This window comes from Rutidosis leptorrhynchoides, chromosome 3 (assembly GCF_046630445.1).
Source record: "Rutidosis leptorrhynchoides isolate AG116_Rl617_1_P2 chromosome 3, CSIRO_AGI_Rlap_v1, whole genome shotgun sequence".
NCBI lineage: Eukaryota > Viridiplantae > Streptophyta > Magnoliopsida > Asterales > Asteraceae > Rutidosis > Rutidosis leptorrhynchoides.
In genome coordinates this window covers 138,722,260-138,747,282 of record NC_092335.1, presented here as the reverse complement: position 1 = coordinate 138,747,282, position 25,023 = coordinate 138,722,260, and the positions used below count along the sequence as shown (strand labels likewise).

The following is a 25,023-nucleotide window of genomic DNA, read 5'->3' as shown; positions in this document are numbered from 1 at the left end:
TGATGAACTTGAGCATTAATTGAGCATTAAATGCTGGAAATTCGGTTATTGCAAATGATGTTTTTGGTTGGTGAAATGTATTTAGTTGTGTTCTTTGTCAAATTACCTTTCTAACGATATAAGATACGAGTTCTAAGTGTTTACGGTTTGCGTTTTATGTTTGTTTGAATTTTGGTTTGGGACTTAGACAATTGAGACTGACCAGGTACCAGCACCCGCTATTCGCCGCGGCGCGGCTAGCCTTTGTCGCGGCGCGACAATAGGCGTAGTTTTATTCTGACCTTCTTGTCCAAAATACGAAAAATGTTTGCTATGATACGCACCTCCGATTCACATGTAACTTGTTCTAACATGCTTATATATGAATAAAAACCTCAGAAAAATAGTTCGGGACCCGACCCGAACGTGTTGACTTTTTCGTTGACTTTGACCGGCCAAAGTTTGACTTTTTGTCAAACTTAACCAAATGATTATGCAATCTTTCTAACTTGTTTCTATACTTGTATCTTGCATGAAACTTGGACAATTTGATTCACATGCTACATAATCGAGTCGTAACGAGCCATAGGACTAATTGAACATCTTTGACCTATCGCGTTTACCGTTATTGATATGACCTATTTGTTTAGGTCAAGACTAGCATTGTTCTTTGCACACGTTACTTGTTGAAGTACTTATTGCTCGTGCACTCAAGGTGAGATCATAGTCCCACCTTTCAAACAACTTTTATGCTTTAAACTATGGGATGAGAAACATATACGTATCATGCTTTTACACTTTGAACACAAGTACGAAAACGAACATTCCACGTACGGGTTTGAACAAAAATCCTCAATTCGATTATCATTAGTTACACTTGCAGGGTGTAAACGTGAACTTATATTATGTGATCACATGGGCTTGACGAGCCTCATTCGGACGGTTCGCTACCGTTAGCGGATGAAATATATTTTCGGGTCTAGTGTATGTTCTAACACTATGCAAAGGGTGCAAAACAGTTAAGTTTGATAATTGGGTGCCCGCGAAACAAATAACAACTTTGGAATGCAAATGATTTTGATAATCATATTATATTAAATCTTGTGGATCAAATGCAACGCTTACTAAAACACCTATGATTTTACCAACGTTTTCGTTGACAGTTTTCTATATGTTTTCTCAGGTCCTTGAACGCTACTTGATACATGCTTCCGCACTCTTTTTGATACTTGCTTGGATGTCGAGTATACATGCATAGTTGGAGCGTCTTTTGACAACTTTTAAATTGTGTCGCATAGGTTTCATTCGTACGTTAAACTTTGTAATGTAACTAGTCTTTGAACTACTTTTGTAAACTTGAAACATCCTTTTACTTATGAAATGAATGCGACATATTTTGGTCAAACGTCATGTTAAAGACTTATGACCACGTAACGGGACCTAAGTAGTCGGCGCCGTCAAACATGATTTGGTCGGGTCGCTACAGTAACATCAAAGACTTGGATTACGGGGACGCAATTCGAAACATGTTTATGGGCCATCAAGATGGAAGAGATGGTGGCTCATCGACATTTAGGAGAGGAAATATGTCCACAGAGACTTTTGGGGCATTCAATGTTATGATGACACGGTTGGCCGGGGAGAGCGCACCGCTAACGTGTTATCTTACAAAATTGAGAATCGGTCCGAGAAAAATTATTTGAAAGAGACGGTCAATGAAAAATTGAAAATGGTGGATCCTCCATGTTGATTGTTATGATCCGTCTTGTTTTTCTTCGGTCGATGTCGTTCCTGTATTTTCGTCTATTATTCAGTTTCTTGTTTGGTTGATATGTTTTGTAAAAACTTTTATCGAAATGTTATGGATGCTCGCTTATAAATAGTTTTATGTTCAGTGGGTTGCTTTCTAGACGCTAGTTTTTCCGTTTTTCCGTTGTCCTTTTGTATTCTTGTTAAGCGCGTTTTTCTTTGAAAAACGACCTCCTCGTTTCTATATGAGTATTTATTTTTTCGAAAAAAAATAAATAAATAAACTTATAGACAAGAAGACTTCATTTTTTTGGGCTATAAACAGTTGAACACTAGAAGTCATTTTAAGAAAACATTTCAACAAAAATATTTGAGACTACTACTTTATCAACTCAACTATTAATTATTAATCTGTACATCTAAAACATATTGGAGAAATGAATAGTAACTTTCTAAATCTTCACAAACCTACCCTCAACTTTTTATTTTTTTAAATGAACAGTAACTTTCTAACTCCTCACAAACCCACCCTCAACTTTTTATTTTTTTCCTAATTAAGCCACACTTTCTACATTTTATAATTTAACCATTCAACTTTTCATTCATTATAAATCGATGACACTATCTAATAGACAAAAATAATGAATAGTAACTATGAGGGTTTTCGTCCTCACTTTTTTTTCCACCTTTTTTTCAAAAAAAAGCCCCCATACTTTGTTCAAATATTAAAATCGACCCCCCAAACAGGGGGTAAAGTGTCGAATACTCATTTTCATAAAAAATCTTAAAGAAACTCCACTCAAATATTCAACGGGCCGTATCTTCTCGCTAACAACGAGTTAAATTTTTCCGACACCATCGTTAAACTCGGAGTAATTTTAGAAACAAAATGTCACTAACCATACGCAAAACGGACGCTTTTTAAAAAAGCTAAATATTTGAGGTACTTTTCATACACGTTGATTTTGCGTTAAATATTTAAAAGTCGACAATTCTATAGCGAAACGTGAAAATGCACATATATTGTTAATTTAAAATAACATTTAAATCTTTCACGGATTATACCTTTTAGTTCAACTCGAGTTGCGCTTCAACGACATAATCGTTAGCCACGAAATAATTTTACAAACTAAACGCAATAAATTACATTGAAAACCGAACCCCCGGCGCGAAGCGAGGGTTCGAACACTAGTTATCACCATTCTCAGATACACATCTATATCTCAAGACAGCAACACAGCAGAGCAATCTAGATACAAATAGAATCAGGTCTGCACAAAACCAAACTAGGTTAAAAACATGTACTTAATTAGCAATAAGCTAAGATTGAGATTAAAATTTATATTTTAATCACATATCATACAAGAAAGACCAACCTTGGAGGACTGGGAATCCATGCTGTGTCACGGATAGGAGTCCTCATGCCAGAATGAATAGGCGTTGCTAATAATAATAAAAAATAACAGTTAAATAAAATAAAATATAAAATATTAATATTAATATTAATATTAATAAAACATGATAAAGAAAATTTTAACTCAATATAACTGGAATGCATGGTACATTAACAAACAAACCAACCTCCAAGATCTCTCATAGGCGTCATGAACGGATGGAGCGGAGTTCGTAAAGGATGCATATGTGATTCGCTGGTAACAATATGTATATAATAAACATTAGAAGTCATGATTTACAGTAGTAAGACAAAAAAAAAACAATGCAAAAAGGTATTCCAAGTATACTACCGATACGGGACCGTAGTAGAAGACTTATTCAGAATATCAGATATTTGAGAGCGATCAACTGCAAGTATAGAAAGTAATGGGAGCAGAATATTTAGTACTACTACTCATCACCAATGATAATACCGTAGTAAACAGAGAGATACAGAGAATTAACAAAAAAAAAAAAAAAGAGAGAGAGAGAGAGAAGAAAATTGCCTGCAACAATCTTCATTTGTGACTCTAATTCAACCCGGATTGATGTTCCATTGACTTTAACAACCCGTCCTTTGTATCCTTTATACGGACCCAATCGAATCTTTATGTTTCTTCCAACTAAACAATCTTTTTTAGCTCTTCCACCACCTACATCAATCAAATCAAGTGCTGATTAGATGAACCCTACCCAATCATATCACCATAGAACATAAACAATTACACACACAAACACACACGCACACACACACACATACAAATACACACACAAGAGTGTAACATTACCTATTAGTGGTGGACATGGAGATGTTCCTAGAAGAGAAGTGGGAGTCCTACGTTGAGCAACCCTTGATTGCAATGGATTGACCTACACAAGTTGATGAAGAAATTAAACGATCAATCAATCAATCAATCAATCAATCAACATTATAAGAAACATAAAAAAAAAATAACAAAGTTGTCTACGGTAATCATTATTTAGAAAACCAGAGTCAAACAAATACATACATTCCGATCGCCAATTTTGGTAATGACAGATGTCACTTGAGAAGTCTCCACAACATTGTTGGAGAATACACGCATCTAGAATCACATCATCAAGTGTACAGGTCAGTAGTAGTAGCAGTTCCACTTATATTATTATGTTATCAAAAAATACGATACCAACATTTTTTTAAATAAAAAAAATGAGCAGGCGGGCACTTACAACTTCCTTGGTAATATCTGACACGATGTTAACGAATTGTCTGTCAACTGATACAACCATTCCAGTTGCACCTTCTTGAGCACCAGAAACAACTTTCACGTGATTTCCCGGCTCAAAATACTTGCAGACCTCCCTTTCACTTACAGCAAGGGTTTCCTGCTGCACAAAAAAAAACAATAAATAAATAAAAACTATTATTTTATATAATAATAAAAAATATTCATTTCCCACAGCAAACAAACAGAAACAATAAGCAAACAAACAGAGACAAATAAATACACACTTACTGGAAGATCAGTAGTTGTATTGGGTTTAATATGAACAATCCCTTGTTCGACTTTCGCAACCCGTCCCTTTATAGTTTTCAGGTCCCCTTTGGTAACAATAACTACATCACCTTTCACAAAAGATCCTTTCTTCATTCTGCTGTTTTCAAAAAGTCTTGACAAACTTGCAATCTCACCACCATCCCCATTTTCATTATTAGGTAATTTTCTTTGGAACTTTTCAACTTCATCAAAACTAGAAGGCTGTATATCTTGAGTGATTATCGATTTCAGGGATACAGTCTTATACAAGAAACCATCCTTGAACATCATCCCATTTATCTTATCATAGTAATCACCCGTCACTGGATCCCGTCCACGCTCAACACGTACATTCATTTCTCTGACAACATTTATTTATTAGCAATATAGCAATTCAGAAAAGATAATGATAAATGACCAGCACTAAATAAATTAATAAAAAAAAACCACCTAGCTTCATCAAGGTTCATAAAGCGTGGTGGAGGTGTGAATGTCTTTTTCTTCTCATCTTGCCTACCAACCTGGCATTAATAATGTATCGATTTCATTTTTGCAATAAACTAAGATGACTTCAATTTAATAACAGTAACAGTATATATAATAAAATATAGTTGCAAATTAGCAGGTAGAAAAGCAATGAAATTCAAAACTGATGACGTATTAGACACACCAATTTGTTTGCCAAGGCCTGCAAGTTGATCCGTGGAATTAGTTTCACTGTTACTCTCTGTCGTATATTATCCACATCCACAACCTACATAAATAAATAAAAAATAAATGCTTTTTTACTTCATTCACATTGTAACGCTAAAAATTATATGTTCACCAGTTAAAAAAATAATCAAGCTTTGTTACCTTGGCAAGGTCTCCTTTGTATATTCCAATCTTCATTCTGACCCAAGTGTCCCTTGAAATATCAATTGCTTTGCTCTCAACTGATAGAACATCAGTCATTTCCTTTATAGGGACTAGCAAAATCTTGCTGCCAGTATATATATTGCGCATACCCTTGCATGCCTAAAAACATATACTCACTTTATATAAGGCACAGTTAACATAACATGATATTAAAATTTTGAAAGTTATATCAGCAGATGAATCTTCATCATTGCAAAAACATGATGAAGAGCAATGGCAACAATAATACCAACCTGTTTCACATGGGATTCTTTATCTGCTTCAATATAGATATAGCTCTTCAGATGGTCAAGAGCAATGGCAGATCTGATCTGCAACTCGGGACCCATATCTATACACTTCTGCATTAAGCAAGCGGCTACCTCTCTCTCATGGCCAATCTGGTACATAACATAGAGGCCGGAGAACACAAGATTATTAATGAACTAATTATTAGTTTTACATAAATAATACATGATTATAGTAATATTAACATTAAGATACTAGAGACACGGCTATATAGCATACCGCGCATTTCACCATCCACAACTTTGGGTCACGAACCGATGGCAAGAGAGCTTGCTGTTCCACCTGGGTCTGATCATCATCATCATAATCATCATCATCTTCTTCCTCTATATGATTCCTGCCAAATCTCTCTTGAATTATTCTCTCGAGAGCTTCAACATCTTCCTGGTCATCTTCACGTGAAAGCAAAGGACGACGATGCATCCTTCTACCACCCTCTTCATCATCTACATCATCTCTCTCATTCACTATGAAGTCTGCTCATCAAAAAGCCCAACAGCAAATCAAAGAAACAAGTCATCGACCATGAAAATTCAGAGTGAATCGAAGAGATAAATGTGTGGAAAAGTGCGCCAACATGCATCCTTATATAAGGTAGAAATAAAGGTGTTGAATGAAACTTAAGAACGATCAATCTTCTTCTTTACATATTCACTGTTGAATGTGCTGAGAATAACATATTTAGGCCAGACCATTAATAAACTAAACTGTAGAAATTAGATGCAATGCATATGCATATGAATAAATATTTTTTCCTGCTTTTTCCCTTTGACATGGTTATTAAATTAATTAGTACTTACTGAAAGTTGGAACCCTAAACAAAAAGCCAGATGTAATGAATAATGAATTAAAATAAAAACAATGATCAAAAGAATATAGATATTAATTGTTAATTTACTTAGATTCTTACTGGAATGAAGAACCCTAGCCATATGTAATGAATTGTAAAAACAATGATTAAAAGAATACAGATAAAATTCTAAATAAATAATATAAATAAATTCTAAAAATAAAAAGGAAATAAGAAACCCTAACCGTCTTCGCCGTCTTCTTCCTCGTCTTCATCAGCATCGGCATCCACATCCGCTTCAAGTTCAAAGAAATCAGAAGCACCAGATGCCTTTTTCACTGCTTTTCCACCACGACGGCGACTACCGCCATAATCTTCATCGTACTCTTCATCTTCATATTCCTCAGCAGCAACATCATCAATAAAATCAGATCTCCTTCTTTTACGTTCATCACCACCACGTCTACTGTCGTAATCCTCGCCAATTGCATCGTCATACTCTTCCGCAACGTCATCGTCGTAATCGTATCGCCCACCAGCCATTGTAATTTTAGCGTCAGAAGTTTTGAGACGAATTGAAATTCTTATTTCTTATCGAGTGTGTGTATATATATACACATATATGAAACCCTAGCAATAGAATTCGGGGAATGACCCTAGCAATTGAATTGTGTAATGCGTGCGAAATAAGGGGTAACGGCCCCTCTTTTGATTTTGAGGCGGTCGACATTGCTGATTGAGGAGTGAGTCGTTCTCTGCAAATAATGATGTACTCGGTAAATCTTATAGTCGTTTAATTTAGACATAATTACGAGGTTTGACCCTTGACTTATACTCAAGTTTCACTTTTCATCCCTAAAATTATTTTTTTTGCAAAATTCGTCCTTGTGGTTGTAACTTTTAATGACGGACTTCCATTCGTGTATTTGCCGTTTAATTTTCCATTTTCACAATCAACTCTAGTATAAACATTTCGAGTCTTCATTCACTTATGTACTACTTCCTTGAACATACAATCAAACTTTCAAAATTCTTAAAAGGACAACTTCTTCACATTATCAAATTCAACTACTCAGGTGCGTCGTAATACACCTCTAATTCACATAAAATTATCGTTAATTTTCTTTTCAATTCATTCACGGGTTAGACTACAATTTTTTTTACACACTTAGTCTTCCTCCTCGAAAAAGTTTCCAATCATTTATAATAAGCATCGTCATACAATCAACATCAGACTGTCAATCGCTTTAATTCCAACACCATTTCACTGCAGGCAATTCTACACCCTATACACAGTAATATTCTCGTTTGTGACACTTTACAAAACTCGCTAGAATGTGCGGATTCTCAAGTTACATAACTTACATCTGAAACCCCTCCACATTCTAAATCTCCTCCGGTTCTCGAGAACATTCGTATGATTGACCATAATGTATATGTGTTTGTCAGGCGCAAATACATTATCCTAAATCATACATTCGTTCCAAATGCCCTTATTACTTAATTATATTAACCTTGGTGTATATTAATTTAATCCATACAAAATTAGAAACCATTTAAAGTTACTATTACTATCACTCTGTTATTAGTAATTAGTAATTAATTAGTAATACTCCGTAGCATTCTCCTAAGTTTTATGGATACCCAACAAAATTAAGAGGTGAATCCTGTAAAAAGAAGAAGCGGTGGTATATAACTGCCCAACAAATATCTTTTCTGTATTCAACTAACAAACCCTAAATACTAAAACCCTAAAATATTTAGAACCCTAAAATTGTCAAATTGAAAGGCAGCTCTCTAATATTCTCCGTTGACCCTCAATTATCCTTCATCTAGATCTTGCATCAAGGTATATATATCCCTTTTCTTCTATCATTTACGTAAATAAAAGGTAAAATATTGTTACCTATCATTTGCCTTTCAAAAAAAAAAAAAAAGGTAAAAGGTTAGTAATCCGCATTTTCGTAAATATTGAGGTAATTATAGGAGTTATAATCCGATAAATTAAGCATGTAAACTGAAAATTAAGATATGTGATTCTGTATTATAATTCTTGTCGTATATAGACATCCTTGTATCTTAACCCTAAAATAAGATTAATTTGTGTTTTGATATTAATTAGGGAATTTTTGGCTGTAGCTGTTATAATTTTTAATGTTTTCCTGTCTGAAATTGCGTTGTATGTGGATGAAATGATAATAAGAAATGAATACTAAGTTTACTCATTTTAAGCTGTGCATGATGAAAAAGGTGAAGTAACTACTTTGGGGTGTTTTATTGTATTATAGGCTTATAGCAGTTGTATTGTATTTTAGTGTATCCTGTTTGTTGTCATAAATTTTTGTAATCGCTCTCTAACACATATGTGCGTATTATGTACGTTTGACAGATACCATTTCTCTCATAAACTTTTCACTCACAGCGTATCAAATGGCAACAAGTAAGTAATTTGTACCTTCATTTGTGACTCTTTCATCGTTTCATTTTATTTATGTCTCCAGTTCTCTTTAGTCTATCAAATGACATGTAAATTAGTTGTTTATGTGGGTGGATGTATCATTTGTTAATACATTATCACCAAGCAATCACTCGGTTTATTGTTCTTGAGATAGACGTTAAACAAAATATCTTTGCATTCAACTCTGATTTGAGCAATGCTCTTTTTTATTGAATATAAATATTAATATTTTTAGCAGGGTAGTTTGAATGTATCGAGGACGTCATCATTCATCATCATCTATTAAAAAGAACGTCTTGTTTTTACTCTTTTTTCAAGTTGCAATGTGTATTGCTTTGTCACTAGTAGTCCAACATTGTTGATGAACCTCTTTTATGCTAAACATTTGTATAACAAAGCTCAGAAACAATTAAGCTTTGCAAGTGAGGCATTTTATTTTGTCAAATCTTAATTTTTATATTTCTTGATTTTACTTGGATATATACAGGACTTCAGTTTGAAAATAATTGCGAAATTGGGGTGTTTTCAAAGCTGACAAATGCTTACTGTCTGGTAGCAATCGGAGGCTCTGAAAATTTCTACAGGTTTATTTCTTTTTTTCGTTTTTTACTTTGCTATATAACGCATAGTCTGTGACTGTAGAGCATGTTACCAGCAGTTCGGTTTATTTATTTAATTAAATTTTTATTTATTATTATTATATTTATTTTATTTTTTGCAGCACTTTTGAGTCCGAGCTTGCAGATGTTATACCAGTGGTTAAGACTTCCATTGGTGGGACAAGAATAATTGGACGGCTTTGTGTTGGTAAAGATCTTAGACTTTTTTCATTTTCATCTACAAATAATAGAATAATTTTTTTCGATTTACTTTAATTTGTCTGACGATTTGAAAAGTGAGTACACAAGTCAAACGATATGCATGTACATGATTATCATCATATCGTTACTTACCAACATTACTTTCTCACATATCACACTTGGTTAATTTCATAATTCATATTAACACCAAGTCTTCTCTTTAGCCTATTTTTTAGCTTGTTTTATCAGCCCCTCATACAGTTTTGAACACTTATGCTATATATTATTTGCAGGTAACAAAAATGGGCTTCTCTTGCCTCATACTACTACTGACCAAGGTAATTTTTTTTTAATTTTTTCCTTTAATGTTTTTTATTATCCTGCGATTTGTGCCATACGTGCATAGTCTTGATTATTGGTTGAGCAACATCTACTTTCAAGGGGTTTTGTCACTAAATTAAAGGCTATATAGAACTTAAATAAAACTCACAATAAAAAAGAAAGAGAAACATTCATTATACTATATCTAAAATGTTATGTTGTAATTTTTTTATTGATCACTTGGTTGTATACATTCAGAGCTTCAACATTTGAGGAACAGTTTGCCTGATGCAGTGGTGGTTCAGCGCATAGATGAGAGACTATCTGCCCTTGGAAATTGCATTGCATGCAATGACCATGTTGCCCTTACGCATACTGATCTTGACAGGGTAAGATCATTTCTAGATTCTGTAACATTTTTAGTCCCAATTCCTATTACATCATTGTAAAATGTAATGATATATAATTATGAACTCCTTTCCATTTAATGAAGTTACGGATTGTGGAATCATTTTGTACACCGATAGGATAGAGGGAGAAAAAAACGCAAAAATTTGTTTTATTCGTTGGCTATATTTCATGATTTTTTAGTATTTTACCGTGCAATGAGAGTTTCGAAGGTGGTCTTGTAAATGATGCTAACATACGAATATTGTTAAATTAGGAAACTGAGGAAATGATAGCCGATGTTCTTGGTGTGGAAGTGTTCAGGCAGACGATTGCTGGCAATATTCTTGTCGGCAGCTACTGCACGTTCTCAAATAGAGGTGGCCTGGTAAGAAACATTCTGTTATAAACAATAGCTGGTCTTCTAATATTTACAGTTTAGAGTTTGCAAAATGGGCGGGTTTGAGTAACCCAGAGTATGGATTATCTTTATGTGTCCAGACAATTGTGCTAACTTTTATGTTTTTTGTTTATGGATTTCTTGTATAATAACACATATGATATTGAAATTTACAAATTAAATGTATAAAAAGCTCAATCTGAATCACACCCGAGTTGCGATTTTTGCAACCCTGGATATATTAGTACAACAATGATACGAGCAAAACCCATTAGAAGTAATGGTGTCTCTAATTGACCCGTTGACAAATAATATGGAAATGGTGGGTTGTGCAGGTGCACCCTCATACCTCAATTGAAGATTTGGATGAGCTGTCAACTCTCCTTCAGGTTCCTTTGGTGGCAGGAACGGTTAACCGTGGTAGTGAGGTGATAGCGGCGGGTTTAACGGCTAATGATTGGAGTGCGTTTTGTGGGTCCGATACTACGGCAACGGAATTGTCGGTTATCGAAAGTGTTTTCAAGCTTAGAGAAGCCCAGCCTAGTGCCATTGTTGATGAGATGAGGAGGTCGTTGATCGATACCTATGTCTGATAAGGTGTTCTCAAGATCAACACTAATATTGCTACTTATCTTGAATTGTTGTTCGGTTTTATGTTTGTTTTTTCTGTTGTTTCATGTGAGATCTTACAGTTTGTATGGTTACGTTGCTTTTTACGGTTAAAAATCCATTACTATTGACAATATCTTATCTAGTTAGGGTGGGATTTTTATAGTGTGGCACTGGCACAGGCCCAAGGTCAATATAGTCTTTTCACCCCAACACAGGCACACAGCCTCGTTAGAGAGATGAGAAAGGATGCATCACATAAACAACATTCCAATTTTATGACAAAATTGCTTTTGCAAATTACATGTTTGAACTGTTGGAAATGGTAAGGGTACCATTCATTTTATTTTACCTCATGATGATAAGTTACAGGGGCTGATAAAGTGCTAATAGTTGTGTTAAAAGCACTTGTTAACAAATGTTCAGTTAACTTAAAATGCATGTAAAAATCTGATGTGTTGTGACTGTGAGACATATGGATTGGATGAAGAGCATCCCAAAGCTTTTCAAAGTTTTATTCGTGACATCTCACTAAAAAAAGTTTTGAGAAGACCTTGCAATCCAGCTAACAGTTAAAGCTTATGTGAGTTAAACTTTAAAATGACTTTTAAAAAAACATTCACTTAACACTACAAATTTTGGAACTTGTGTTTTTGGTTGATAAAGCTTTTCCTTTCTATCAGAAGTTTTAGAGTACTCTTATCCATGACACATGTCAAATAATCACATTGTGTCACATCAGCGTCACTCAGCACCTTCTTCCTGTCACTAAATTCATCACAATCACTAGTATTCATGAAATACTCATTTACCATCACATAGACCCACTTTAAATAATTAATAAAATATATAACTTTTAGTGCATTATGTACAAACAAATAAAGCTAACAACTCTGTCCTTCAATATGTTGAACATTGACATATTGTATCACGGTCTCCCAACTGCGCTCCAACGGAGCTCGCTAGTAACAGTTGCTTGCAACCAGGCTCCCAACCCCGCTCAAAGACATTATTGATATTAGCGGTCTTACTAGAACCGTCTCTTTACACGAGGCATAATTATTTTTTTCGTTCAAAAAAGTGAACTATGTTATACAAATGTGACTTTAAACATACAAGACACGGACTAATGGTTGTGTTTGTGATGGATCTAGCTGGAGCTGGAGCTTATTTTTAAAGTTGGAGCTTATTGATTTTTATTAGTATTTAATAAAGTAGCTTGAGCTTATAGATGCAAATTGACCTAAAAGAATTCAAGTATATAAATTTAAAAGAATATAATAAATGGTATTTTAGTTATTTTAGATGGAGCTGGAACTGGAGCTTATTTTTAAAGTAGAAGCTTATTGATTTTTATTAGTGTTTAATAAAGTAGCTGGAACTTATGGATGTAAATTGACTTAAAAGAATTCAAGTATAAAGTGTAAAATAATATAATAAATGGTACTTTAGTAATTTTAGTATCATAAGCTTTACATTTTTTAAGAAGCTACTTTCAAGAGCTTATTTTATTTATAAGCTCTACTTTTCGTACATGCCTAACAAAGCTTATGTTTTAGAGCTTATTATAATCATAAACTTATAAGCTCTCAAAAGCTTTTCGGCCATACACCCAAACTGAAACGCAACAAAAGTATAAACTAACAACAAGCAAGACAACTAAAGAAGCAAACGTGAAAGAAACTAAAAGAAACAAAACAAGCAACCTAACAGACAAAATAAGAAAAGAGAATAAAGCAAGCTCGTCTGTCTAAGTTGAAGATTTCCAGCCTACAATCTAGAAGCCCACCTTCTAGATATTCAAAGTAGGCAACCTTGACAACTCATATGGAGGTAGCAAAGTTGATGACGATGACGGCCGCCAACCTTCTCCGTTCACACCATTCCACCGCCATAGAATTTTTACTATAAATAGAGGTGCAAACCTCAGTTGTAAATCATCCTAAATCACTCAGAGAAGTGTAATCGCAACCTAGAGAGTGTGTGTGAGTTTGAGAGTTTTTTTGTAAGAGTTTTGTAATACTCTGTAAATCTATTCTTGTGAGTAACAGAGTTGTTTTTCTCTCAAATTTATATCTCCCAACGTCCAGGCGATCCCCTCTTCCTAACAAGTGGTATCAGAGCCAGGTTAGAGACGTTGGTCGAGTTTTGGGTTTTCTGAAGTTTTCTCAAAATCCAATTTTGAGTGTACCATTGGATTCGTCTCGTCGAACCGAGTCCAACGCAAAAAACGGTGACTTAAACGGAGTTATAACGAGCCCAGAAAACTCGGTCAAAGTTTGGTCAACTCGCCGGAATCTCGCCGGAGAAGACGACCGGTGCCGGAATTTTGCCGGAGAAGACGATCACTGTAGCAATTCACTGTAGCAGCCGGCAGCACTGTAGCAAGTCACTGTAGCAAGTCACTGTAGCTGTACTGTAGCGGTACTGTAGCATTTCTGAAATTTTACAATTTGGTCCCTGAAATTTTCAGAATTTCATTTTTTTGGTCCCTAAAGTTTATAACAAATTATAATTTTGCCCCGTAAGTGGTATTTAAGCCGCGAAGTGTCTATTCCACCATTTTCAACTGTTCCGGACACAACGGTGATCTCTGTTTTCTACAATTCAACCCCGTTTGTGTTGAAAAATTATTTGTAAGGTGATAATGTCCACAGAAGAGTCAACATCATCTTCCGGAGCTATGATTATGCTCACAGCCACAAACTACACGCTGTGGAAACCTCGGATGGAAGATCTCCTCAGCTGTAAAGATTTGTTCGATCCTATTGAATTGAAGGGTATAAACCCTGATTCTGCCAAAGAGAAAGAGTGGAAGAAATCAAACCGAAAAACTATTGGTCAGATCCGTCAATGGATTGATCATAGTGTCTTCCACCATGTTGCACAAGAAACAGACGCATATGTCCTCTGGAAAAAGTTGGAGGACATGTACCAGGCCAAGACTGCTCGGAATAAAGCCCTGCTGATGAGGCGTTTAGTCAACATGAAGCTCAAAAGTGGAACTTCAGTTGCCGAGCATACCAGTGAGTTCCAGAACTTGGTCAACCAGTTATCGTCTGTAGAGATACCGCTTGGCGATGAAGTTCAGGCGCTACTGCTACTTAGTTCCCTTCCCGATAGTTGGGAAACGCTGGTAGTAACACTCAGCAACTCAGCCCCGAATGGCAAACTTACCGTGTCAATGGTCAAGGATGCCCTATTCAGTGAAGAGGCAAGGAGAAAAGACATGGGCACAGATCAGACCCATGCCTTTGTCACAGAGAATCGGGGGAGACAGCGAATGAGTAGCAAAAATAAATGGAGAGGCAGAAGTAAGAGCAGGGGCAGGTCAGCTGATGGCAGAAAACCAACATATAAATGTCATCATTGTGGATTAAAGGGACATATGAAGAAGAACTGCTATAGATTAAAAGAGGAACAAGGTCAAAGCAGTTCACAGCCGAAGAATAAGGGTGGAGAAACATTAGTTGCTATCACAGGTGATGTAGCTTATTGTTCAACCCATGATGAGACATGCCTTCACGTCTCACGAGAAGACACAGAATGGGTGGTAGATACTGCAGCTTCCTACCACGTGACTCCATACAAGGAATACTTCACAACATACAAAGCTGGAGACTTTGGAGCTGTGAAGATGGGAAATTCCAGTTCCGCTGAGATTGTCGGAATTGGTGATGTCAAGATAAACACAAGTTCCGGGAGCACAATCACTTTGAAGGATGTCCGCCATGTGCCAGATCTTCGGCTGAATTTACTTTCCGGAGTAGCTCTCGATAAACAGGGCTATGATAGTCATTTCAATAGAGGCACATGGAAATTGTCAAGAGGCGCTATGATATTCGCTCGGGGACACATTTGTGGCACACTTTACAAGACTCATGTGAAGATCTGCACAGACAGTATTAATGTTGCAGAAAAGGAGGCTTCACAAAATTTATAGCACCAGAGACTCGGTCACATGAGTGAGAAAGGGTTGTCTACCACTCTACCCTAATAAAGAAGGAGCTTATCAATGTAGACAAGGATGCTGCACTAGATCCTTGCAATCATTGTCTGTTTGGTAAGCAGCATAGAGTCTCGTTTAATTCCTCTTCAACGAAAAATTCAGAGTTACTCAGTCTGGTACACTCTGATGTTTGCGGTCCCTTGGAGGTTGAATCAATTGGCGGCAATCGATACTTTCTGACGTTTATCGATGATACTTCTCGAAAGGTGTGGGTATATTTCTTACGGACGAAGGACCAGGTGTTCGATTACTTCAAACAGTTCCATATCATGGTAGAACGTGAGACAGGAAAGAAGTTAAAGTGTCTTCGATCCGACAACGGCGGTGAATACTCTTCCAGGCAGTTCGATGCCTATTGCAGATCAAATGGCATCCGACATGAGAAGACGGTCCCACGTACCCCTCAACATAATGGTATAGCAGAAAGAATGAACCGAACAATCATGGAACGTGTTCGGAGCATGCTCAGTATGGCTAAGCTGCCAAATCCATTCTGGGGAGAAGCAGTCAGAGCCGCTTGTTATTTGATCAACCGATCTCCATCAGTACCACTGAATTTTGAAGTTCCGGAGAAACTTTGGTCTGGAAAGGATCCATCATACTCTCACTTAAGAGTATTTGGATGTTTGGCGTACGCACATGTATCCAAGGAGCTCAGGCAGAAGCTGGATGCAAGGACCACTCCATGCATATTCATAGGCTATGGAGATGAAGAATTTGGATACAGATTATGGGATCCAAAGGAGAAAAAGGTGATCAGAAGTAGGGACGTAGTGTTCCATGAAAGCCAGACAATAGAATATATTGAAAAGCCCACAATATCTCAGAAGACAAATGTTGCTGCTCAGGTGCCAGAGGCAACAACGGAATCATTCATGAGAAATGAATTTTCAGTGCAGGAAGAAATTCCAGAAGTAGAAGATAATGAGGAAAATGACGGTGCCGAGCAGGGGGAGCCACAACCCCATCTGCCAGACGTTCCAGAACCATCACAAGGTCAAGATGATGGTGGATCTCCTCAGAATGTTACAGAAGTTCGTAGATCTGAACGAGGTCGGATTCCATCGAGTAGATATCCAGAATCCGAGTACCTTCTACTTACTGAAGATGGAGAACCGGAGAGTTTTCATGAAGCAGTAACTCATAAGGATAAAGAAAAATGGTTGCTCGCAATGCAGGATGAGATGGATTCTCTGCAGAAAAATCAAACTTATGAGATTGTAGAACTTCCACGCGGGAAGAAGGCACTGAAAAATAAATGGGTGTTCAAGCTGAAAAAGGATGGTAGTGGAAAAGTGGTGAAATACAAAGCACGACTTGTAGTCAAAGGATTCCAACAGAAGAAATGGATTGATTTTGACGAGATATTTTCACCAGTAGTCAAGATGACTTCAATTAGAGTCATACTTGGATTGGTCGCAAGTATGAACTTGGAGCTTGAACAGATGGATGTAAAGACAGCTTTTCTTCATGGAGATTTACATGAAGAAATTTACATGGAGCAGCCAGAAGGTTTTGAGGTTTCAGGAGATAACCTCGTATGCAGGCTGAAGAAAAGTTTGTACGGTTTGAAGCAGGCACCTAGGCAGTGGTACAAGAAGTTTGACTCGTGCATGGTGAGTCACGGGTACAAGAAAACTGCAGCAGATGAATGTGTCTACATTCAGAAGTTTTCTGAAGGAGATTTCGTTGCTCTTCTACTTTATGTAGACGATATTTTGATCGTAGGGAAAGACGTAACGAAGATCAACCAGCTGAAGAAGGAACTCTCTAAGTCTTTTGACATGAAAGACTTAGGACAGGCTCAACAGATTTTGGGAATGCAGATAACCCGAGATAGGAAGAATAAAAGGTTATGGCTATCTCAGGAGAAGTATATTGAACGAGTGCTTTCACGTTTCAATATGAACAATGCCAAACCTGTTAGCATTCCATTAGCTAACCATTTCAAGTTAAGCAAGAGTTCTTGTCCCTCATCCAAGGAAGAGATCGGGGAGATGTCTTCAGTACCATATTCTTCAGCAGTTGGAAGTTTGATGTATGCGATGGTGTGTACAAGGCCCGATATTGCTCATGCAGTGGGAACGGTGAGTCGTTTTCTCTCGAACCCAGGGAAAGAGCATTGGGAGGCGGTAAAATGGATTCTCAGATATCTTAAAGGTACAAAGAATCTATGTCTTTGTTACGGGAGAACTGATCCAATCTTGGAAGGCTATACAGATGCGGATATGGCCGGAGATCCTGATAGTAGGAAATCTACTTCAGGATTCATTTACACTTTTGCAGGGGAGCTGTTTCATGGCAGTCAAGACTACAGAGGTGTGCTGCATTATCCACAACTGAAGCAGAGTATATTGCTGCCGCAGAAGCTGGAAAAGAAATGTTGTGGTTAAAGCGTTTTCTTCAAGAATTTGGAATCAAGCAAAAGGAGTACAAGGTATATTGTGACAGTCAAAGTGCTATAGATTTGAGCAAGAACTCCATGTACCATTCTCGTACAAAACATATTGATATTCGCTATCATTGGATACGCGAGGTAATTGATCGACAACTGTTGAGACTAGTGAAGATCCATACAAAGGAGAATTCTGCGGATATGTTAACAAAGGTGGTGACTCGAGAGAAGTTGGAGTTATGCAGAGACATAACTGGAATGTTTGTGGATTCGGCTGGAGGGGGAGAATTGAAGATTTCCAGCCTACAATCTAGAAGCCCACCTTCTAGATATTCAAAGTAGGCAACCTTGACAACTCATATGGAGGTAGCAAAGTTGATGACGATGACGGCCGCCAACCTTCTCCGTTCACACCATTCCACCGCCATAGAATTTTTACTATAAATAGAGGTGCAAACCTCAGTTGTAAATCATCCTAAATCACTCAGAGAAGTGTAATCACAACCTAGAGAGTGTGTGTGAGTTTGAGAGTTTTTTTGTAAGAGTTTTGTAATACTCTGTAAATCTATTCTTGTGAGTAATAGAGTTGTTTTTCTCTCAAATTTATATCTCACAACGTCCAGGCGATCCCCTCTTCCTAACATAAGTATCCCACGAGTCGGACTTTCCAAATAAGTTGTTCATACATTTTTGAAGTCTCTCCAATTCGACACTGACTTTCTTATTCTTACCAATCGGCTTAAGGAATTTATCATCCACTTTAAAAAATCTAATAACTTTACTTGATCGAGAAGAGACGGAAATTCCAAATTATGGATCAGGGTCACAACACTCACCGGCCTCACCCAAGTTCTTGAACCATCAAAACCCGACTCACTACCTGCATAAACCTTGCTTTTTATACGGCTACTTCTCGACTGACTTTGAAATTGACCACACGAGACATTGTTCGCTAGAATCGACTTCTTTTTTTGGTAAAGGGTAATAAATACCCGGTGAAGAATGAATTAATGAATGAAAAACGTTACAATGCAGAACAAAAAACGGCTTTGAGACATGCCTCACAAGCCAACGAGCCACAAGAAACGACCAAACAAACACACTACATCAAAAAAGCAGCCTAAATCGATGCAGCCAACAAACGAAAACACGACCCATTACGGCACCTTCCAAGTGTCTTTCATTAGACGAGCTTGCCCCGTATTCTTCCATTTTAGAGACATAATTTTAAGTCTTACCGTTGAAAAGATAAGCTCAAACAACTTCTCACACGATCGAACTTGCTTCTTAAAAAGTCTACAATTTCTTTCTTGCCATATAAAGTACACTGAAGCGGCAAACAAGAGCTTAGAGACGATCACCTTAGCCGATTTCGAATTAGCGGTAGGATTGATCTGCTGGACGAAGCCTTTCCACCCATTCCCCACAGGCAACATAACAAACGGCATGACATAAGACCAAACTTTCGAAGAATACGAGCATTCAAAAAATAAATGATCATGAGAATCGGGCATCAACTTACACAACGAACAAACCATGGCACCTGAATTAGCGCGAGTATCCCAAGCTTTAAGCTTGTCTTGAGTTTTAAGATTTTCTCCCATTAGAAGCCACACTATAAACGCATGCCTTGGAACACAGTGAGCGAACCAGACAACCGAAAACCATTCGACTTTAGCAGCAGAACTACGAAGACAATGCCAAGCAGCCCTGACCGAGAAATCTTGAAGACAGCCCGTATAATCCCTCCAGCGAAGCCTATCGAAAGTATTTGAAGAAGCAGGAAAATTAATCTGATTAAGAAGTGGAAAACGGTCAAGCCATTCAGAAGGCCACCTCCACTCAGACTCACCCATGAGTTCATTCACCTTAGTATTAATAGAGAAACCTGCTTGATGAATCATACGGCTAGTGATGACAGTAGATAATGGACTGAAATCGCACCATCCGTCATGCCAGGCAAAAATATTTGTTCCATCCCCAACCTGGTAGATAAAGTTATGTCTAACATTTGCTCTGATTGAAAGGATCTTTCTCCAGCCAACACTCGCATTAGCCACAGCAGAAACATCCCAGAAACTGCGACCCATTAACCTGTACGCATGAATCCACTTAACCCAAAGGGAGTGTTTATTCTGGAGCAAGCGCCAAATGTGAGTAGTCATAAGAGCCAAGTTCCAGTCCTTAAGTCTCTTAATTCCCAAACCGCCTTCCTCCTTAGTTAAGCAAACAGTGGACCATTTCACTTTGGCTTTTCCGCGTTTCATTGGGCCTTGACACCAAAGAAATCCGCGCATCAACGCCTCAATATCATTAATAATAGCAGTCGGAATTATAAAGACGGATTGCCAATACACCTGCATGGAGGTTAGGACCGACATAATTAGCTGAACTCGACCAGCAAAAGACAAGTGTTTATTTTTCCAATCTTCGATCCTACTTTTCACCCTTTCCACTAAAGGCTTGCAATCACTATGTAACAAGCTCGATGACACCAACGGAACACCCAGGTACCTGACAGGAAGTTTCCCTTCCTCGAATGGGAGAATAGAGAGAATGGCTTCCTTGACATGATTAGGAACGTTGGCAAAGAAAGCCGTGCTCTTGGCCATACTTGGGACTAAACCTGAACAAAGTTTAAACTCATCCAAAGCATCGGCAATAACCCGAACAGACGCAGTATCCGCATGGCAAAAGAGAAATAAATCATCAGCAAAACATACGTTAACAATATCAAGCTTCTTACACAACGGATGATATCTAAACCCGGCAGCGTCTCTGACCCTCCGATTAAGCATAAGAGTCAACACCTCCATCACAAGCGTGTAAAGGTATGGAGACATTGGGTCACCTTGTCTCAGACCCCGTTTCCCTTTAAAGTAACCATGAAGCTCACCGTTCACGTTTATAGAAAACGAAGTGGAAGAAACACAACTCATAATCCACCCAACCATCACATTAGGAAACCCGAACCAAGTAAGAATAGTCTTCAAGAAATCCCAGTCAACAGTATCGTACGCTTTCTGAATATCGACCTTGAAAGCACATCTCGCCGTACCATTCTGAAGATGATAATTTTTCATAATTTCCTGAGTAAGAAGAGTGTTATCCGAAATACGCCTTTCAGGAATAAAAGCAGACTGATTAATGCTCACTATATCATCAAGACTGTCCTTGATACGATTAGTAATGATTTTACTAATGCACTTATAGAGCACGTTGCAGCAAGAAATCGGCCTATAATCAGTAACTTTGCTCGGAGTATGAACTTTTGGAAGGAGAGCGATAACTGTATGATTTATTTCAGTCAGCAATTTCCCGTTTGTGAAAAAATCAATGATGGCCGCAGTTACATCAGCACCAATCACGTCCCAAGCCGACTTGAAGAATTCCGCATTATATCCATCCGGTCCCGGGGACTTATTCGTCCCAATAGAAAACATTGCATCCTTAACTTCTTGAACCGAGACCTCACTTATCATTGACAGAGCCTTATTTGTTTGAACAAAACTTTGAAATAATGCTTCTGGTTGAGTGATATTATTCGTATTTTCTGCTATTCCAAGAAAGCATTCGTAATGTTTAACAAAAACAGCAGCAACTGCATTACCTTCAACCATCGACCCATCCGCTTCAACAGCTTGAATACGACTCCGATGCGCACGGCCTTTAACTACTTGGTGAAAGTACCGAGAGTTCGAATCTCCAACTTTTAACCACTCAATTTTCGACTTTTGTTTAAGCAACTTTTCTTCTTCCAAAAGGGAATCAGTGTAGTCTGCTAAAACAGTAGCTTCGTTGAGTCTACACTGAATCGAATCCGGATTTTTATCTAGCTCTTTCTGAGCCGACTCCAGGTCGCTACGAAGCTTCAAAACACGCTCATGAAGATTACCTTTACGCCAAGCTAACTTACGGAGCGGTTTTTTCAACCCACGGAGTTTTTTAACCACCTGGAACATTTTATAACCCTCCACATTTGTATTCCAACCCTCCTTGACAACTTCCTTGTATTGCTCATGACCCGTAATAAAATTACAAAATTTAAAAGGTTTTACCCTGTTGACGACATGAGCTGGAATTTTTAACACGGCCGGGCAATGATCTGAGATGCGATATGGTTGAAAGACGGCATAAGAATTGATGAATCTGCCCAAAAACACATCGTTCGCCATAATTCTATCAATCTTCTTCAGGACCCCAGACGTGGAATTAGGGCGTTGATTCCAAGTGAATTGAAGCCCTGTAGCATTCACATCCATCATACCAATATTGTCTACACACTCCTTGAACTCTCGCATAGCAATAGAAACTTTAGAAGTGCCTGTGGAAGAGTCATCCAAAGACAGCGAAACATTGAAGTCTCCGAGCATTACCCAAGGCATATGACCAACGTAGCTGTAATGAGTTTCCAGATCCGACCAAAGAGACCGTCTTTTAATATAGCTATTATGCGCATAAACAAACGACACAAACATCTGAGTATTGTCACTATTATTTGCGACTTGGCAGTGAATGCATTGATCCGTCATAGCAAGAACCATAACCGTAACAATAGCCGGATCCCAACCAAGAATAATACGAGTGCCCCCGTGGCAAACACTACTATTAGACATCCACTGCCACTTAGGGAAAACAAAATTACAAACGGAGTTGAGTTTCTTAGAAGCCACGTGCGATTCTAGAACACCGCACATACACAGATGGTTACCTTGCACAATATCTTGAACCTCGTTTTGCTTGGGGACGCGGTTCAATCCCCTTATATTCCAAGAAGCGACGCTAATCATGAGTACCCCTCAAACCGGGAGTGCTTGCCCCCTCAGGATTTTTACTCGCCATATAAGCAGAGGTTTCATTTAAGTCATCTTCTACATCGCTATCACCTTTTAACGAAATATGATCTTCAGCATTAGGATCCATACTCGTTAATCCATCGTCCAGATCATCCAACAAGCTGTATTTATTGCTCCTAGGGATATTTCTACTCGATCGAGCCTCTGTATTAGGCCCACTCTGCCCACCACCACCGTTAACCGTTTTACCAGCAGAAGCAGACACCTTTGGTCTATATACCATCTTCGGTTTAGGCTTACCAACATTAAAACCTTCCTTTTGCTTTGTGTTAACAACAACAGGCTTAGCTTGCTTCTTTCCCACAGTTTGAAATCCTTCCTCATCTACTTTGTTTTTAGCCGCCACAACAGGAACATTCTTGGGACACTGCGAGTCCTTGTGACCGAAAACATTACATCCCGAACAACGTGGAGGTTTCCACTCGTACTCAACCCTTACAATATCAATTGTACGGTCTTTACCCTTTAAACTTGGGGTGGCTACTTTCAAGGTTTCCTTAAGATCAGATTCAGAAGACACCTCCACCATAGCACGCGCGTAATTCGGTCTACCCCAAGCTTCCATACACATAGTGCTCGTAAAAGAATCCAACATCATCGGTCTACCAATTTTTGATGCAATTACGCTCAGCCCATCCTCCGTGAACCCAGCGAGAGGAATGTCGTGGATCTTCACCCATACAGGCACTTTAACCAAATTCTCCTTAGTAAGTGAGATATCTGGGGACCAACGATTCAAAATAATCGGAATAGTCCTTATCATCCAAGGACCATTCTCCAAAACCTCATTCAACCCTTTTTCTGAATCAAATTTAAAGAAGAAGAAACCTTGAGAATTCATCATTATCTTGTCAACGCCATACTTCTTCCAAACATTCAGAACATAGTTCTTGACTACAGGGTAGGCAACTCTTTTACCAATAAAATAGCCATACAGAGTATTGCTATACCTAGCCGAAGCTTCACGCACTGATGAAATAGGCAGTTCAACATCTGCATCGTCATCTGCCTCAATTCCAGTCTCCATTAGACGAAAGTGAACTTTACGTTTATTCGAAGCACCATTCAAAGCATTAACATATGATACCTGCTTCGGCTTATTCCCTTGTTCCATGTCCTTCTGCGTACCAGAGTCCTTTTCAGTCACTTTTGGCTTTTCTTGAGATTTACGACCATCATCCTCATTGATCGAGGTATCAACAGAATTGACACTGACAGCATCGTAGTCTGACTGATCGTGCACATGTATCCCATCCTCCTTAACCTGATCATCCATGTTAGGGTTACCTTGAGGTTCCGGATGACCATCGCTTGAATCCATATTAAGATCAAACGGCGTAGGGTTCCCTATATTCCTTTTAGATGTAGCATCATCGTTTTCACTCGTATCGCTTGGATCATCACCACCTATTGTACGACTCCGCAAAACCCTAGGTTGGGTTTGATTCGCTTTTTTCTTTTTGTTTCCTGCCGAGCTCTTACCCATAACCTTTGTTTAAATTGAAATAGAAGATCGGGTCGATCAGCTAACCTGAAGCCTGCGGGACTTGTTTCCAGCGGCGGTGGGAATAGTGGCGGCGGCCCTTGTCGGTGGGAATATTCTTAATTTGTTCAATCCAAAGATGTGTTTTTTACTTCTTCCTTTGATGAAAAGAGAGAAGACCAATCTTTTAATTTACAGTCTTCAATTCATATCATAAGTTGATTTATTATCTTGAAACAGTTGAAATCTAGTTATTTGGAACATCATCCTTAATTATCCTGGAAAAAGAATCGACTTCTTGTGCAACTGAACATGACTATTTATATATTATTTTCTCGTATGCTATACCTATCATATACTCCGTAATACTATATACGTAGTACTACTTTATTTATTTTCTCGAACATTTGGATATTGTTATTGTATTTTTCGTGAAGAAATTACATTCATTATTATTTTGTTTGGGACGTATTAATGGTTTCTTGTGGGAGGATGTAGGTAGAGTAGGACTACTTTCCTTCTTGCATGATGTGACCCAGACGCTTTTTGTTTTTCGTACGTTAAGTTAACATCACCTTTTATTTTCTTCAAATTAATCATTAGACCATTTTTAACGCGGCGTCAGAGGGG

General features: G+C 37.8%; 2 protein-coding genes across 3 annotated transcripts; one reads left to right on the top strand and one right to left on the bottom strand.

Moving 5' to 3' along the window:
• Positions 1–2,757: 2,757 nt before the first annotated feature.
• On the bottom strand, positions 2,758–7,419 carry LOC139896856 (putative transcription elongation factor SPT5 homolog 1). 2 transcript variants are annotated; one of them, XM_071879499.1, is made up of 15 exons: positions 6,921–7,419; positions 6,105–6,361; positions 5,831–5,977; positions 5,535–5,696; positions 5,350–5,433; positions 5,130–5,200; positions 4,659–5,040; positions 4,372–4,530; positions 4,173–4,247; positions 3,951–4,032; positions 3,669–3,815; positions 3,474–3,531; positions 3,310–3,377; positions 3,105–3,171; positions 2,758–2,999 (listed from the first exon to the last, which is right to left on the bottom strand). In XM_071879499.1, exons 1-15 carry the CDS (start codon positions 7,216–7,218, stop codon positions 2,978–2,980), a joined length of 2,079 nt encoding a protein of 692 aa, XP_071735600.1. In that variant the 5' UTR covers positions 7,219–7,419; the 3' UTR covers positions 2,758–2,977. The 2 variants fall into 2 exon arrangements, with proteins under 2 accessions (XP_071735600.1, XP_071735601.1); XM_071879500.1 differs by having other exon boundaries at positions 4,372–4,527.
• Positions 7,420–8,395: 976 nt separating this feature from the next.
• LOC139896855 (eukaryotic translation initiation factor 6-2) lies at positions 8,396–11,784 on the top strand. Its single transcript, XM_071879498.1, has 8 exons — positions 8,396–8,524; positions 9,065–9,115; positions 9,621–9,717; positions 9,855–9,940; positions 10,227–10,271; positions 10,513–10,643; positions 10,919–11,029; positions 11,377–11,784. Exons 2-8 carry the CDS (start codon positions 9,106–9,108, stop codon positions 11,632–11,634), a joined length of 738 nt encoding a protein of 245 aa, XP_071735599.1. The 5' UTR covers positions 8,396–8,524; positions 9,065–9,105; the 3' UTR covers positions 11,635–11,784.
• The last annotated feature ends 13,239 nt before the right edge of the window (positions 11,785–25,023 follow it).

Bases quoted from the DNA above. Each gene is read 5' to 3' on its own strand.
- LOC139896855 (XM_071879498.1), top strand. The intron at 10,272-10,512 runs GTAATTTTTTTT...GTATACATTCAG, and splicing joins TCATACTACTACTGACCAAG to AGCTTCAACATTTGAGGAAC. The intron at 10,644-10,918 runs GTAAGATCATTT...TTGTTAAATTAG, and splicing joins CGCATACTGATCTTGACAGG to GAAACTGAGGAAATGATAGC.
- LOC139896856 (XM_071879499.1), bottom strand. From the start codon at position 7,218: ATGGCTGGTGGGCGATACGATTACGACGATGACGTTGCGGAAGAGTAT. The intron at 5,434-5,534 runs GTAACAAAGCTT...TTATTTATGTAG, and splicing joins ACAAAGGAGACCTTGCCAAG to GTTGTGGATGTGGATAATAT. The intron at 3,378-3,473 runs GTAGTATACTTG...TATTGTTACCAG, and splicing joins TCTACTACGGTCCCGTATCG to CGAATCACATATGCATCCTT.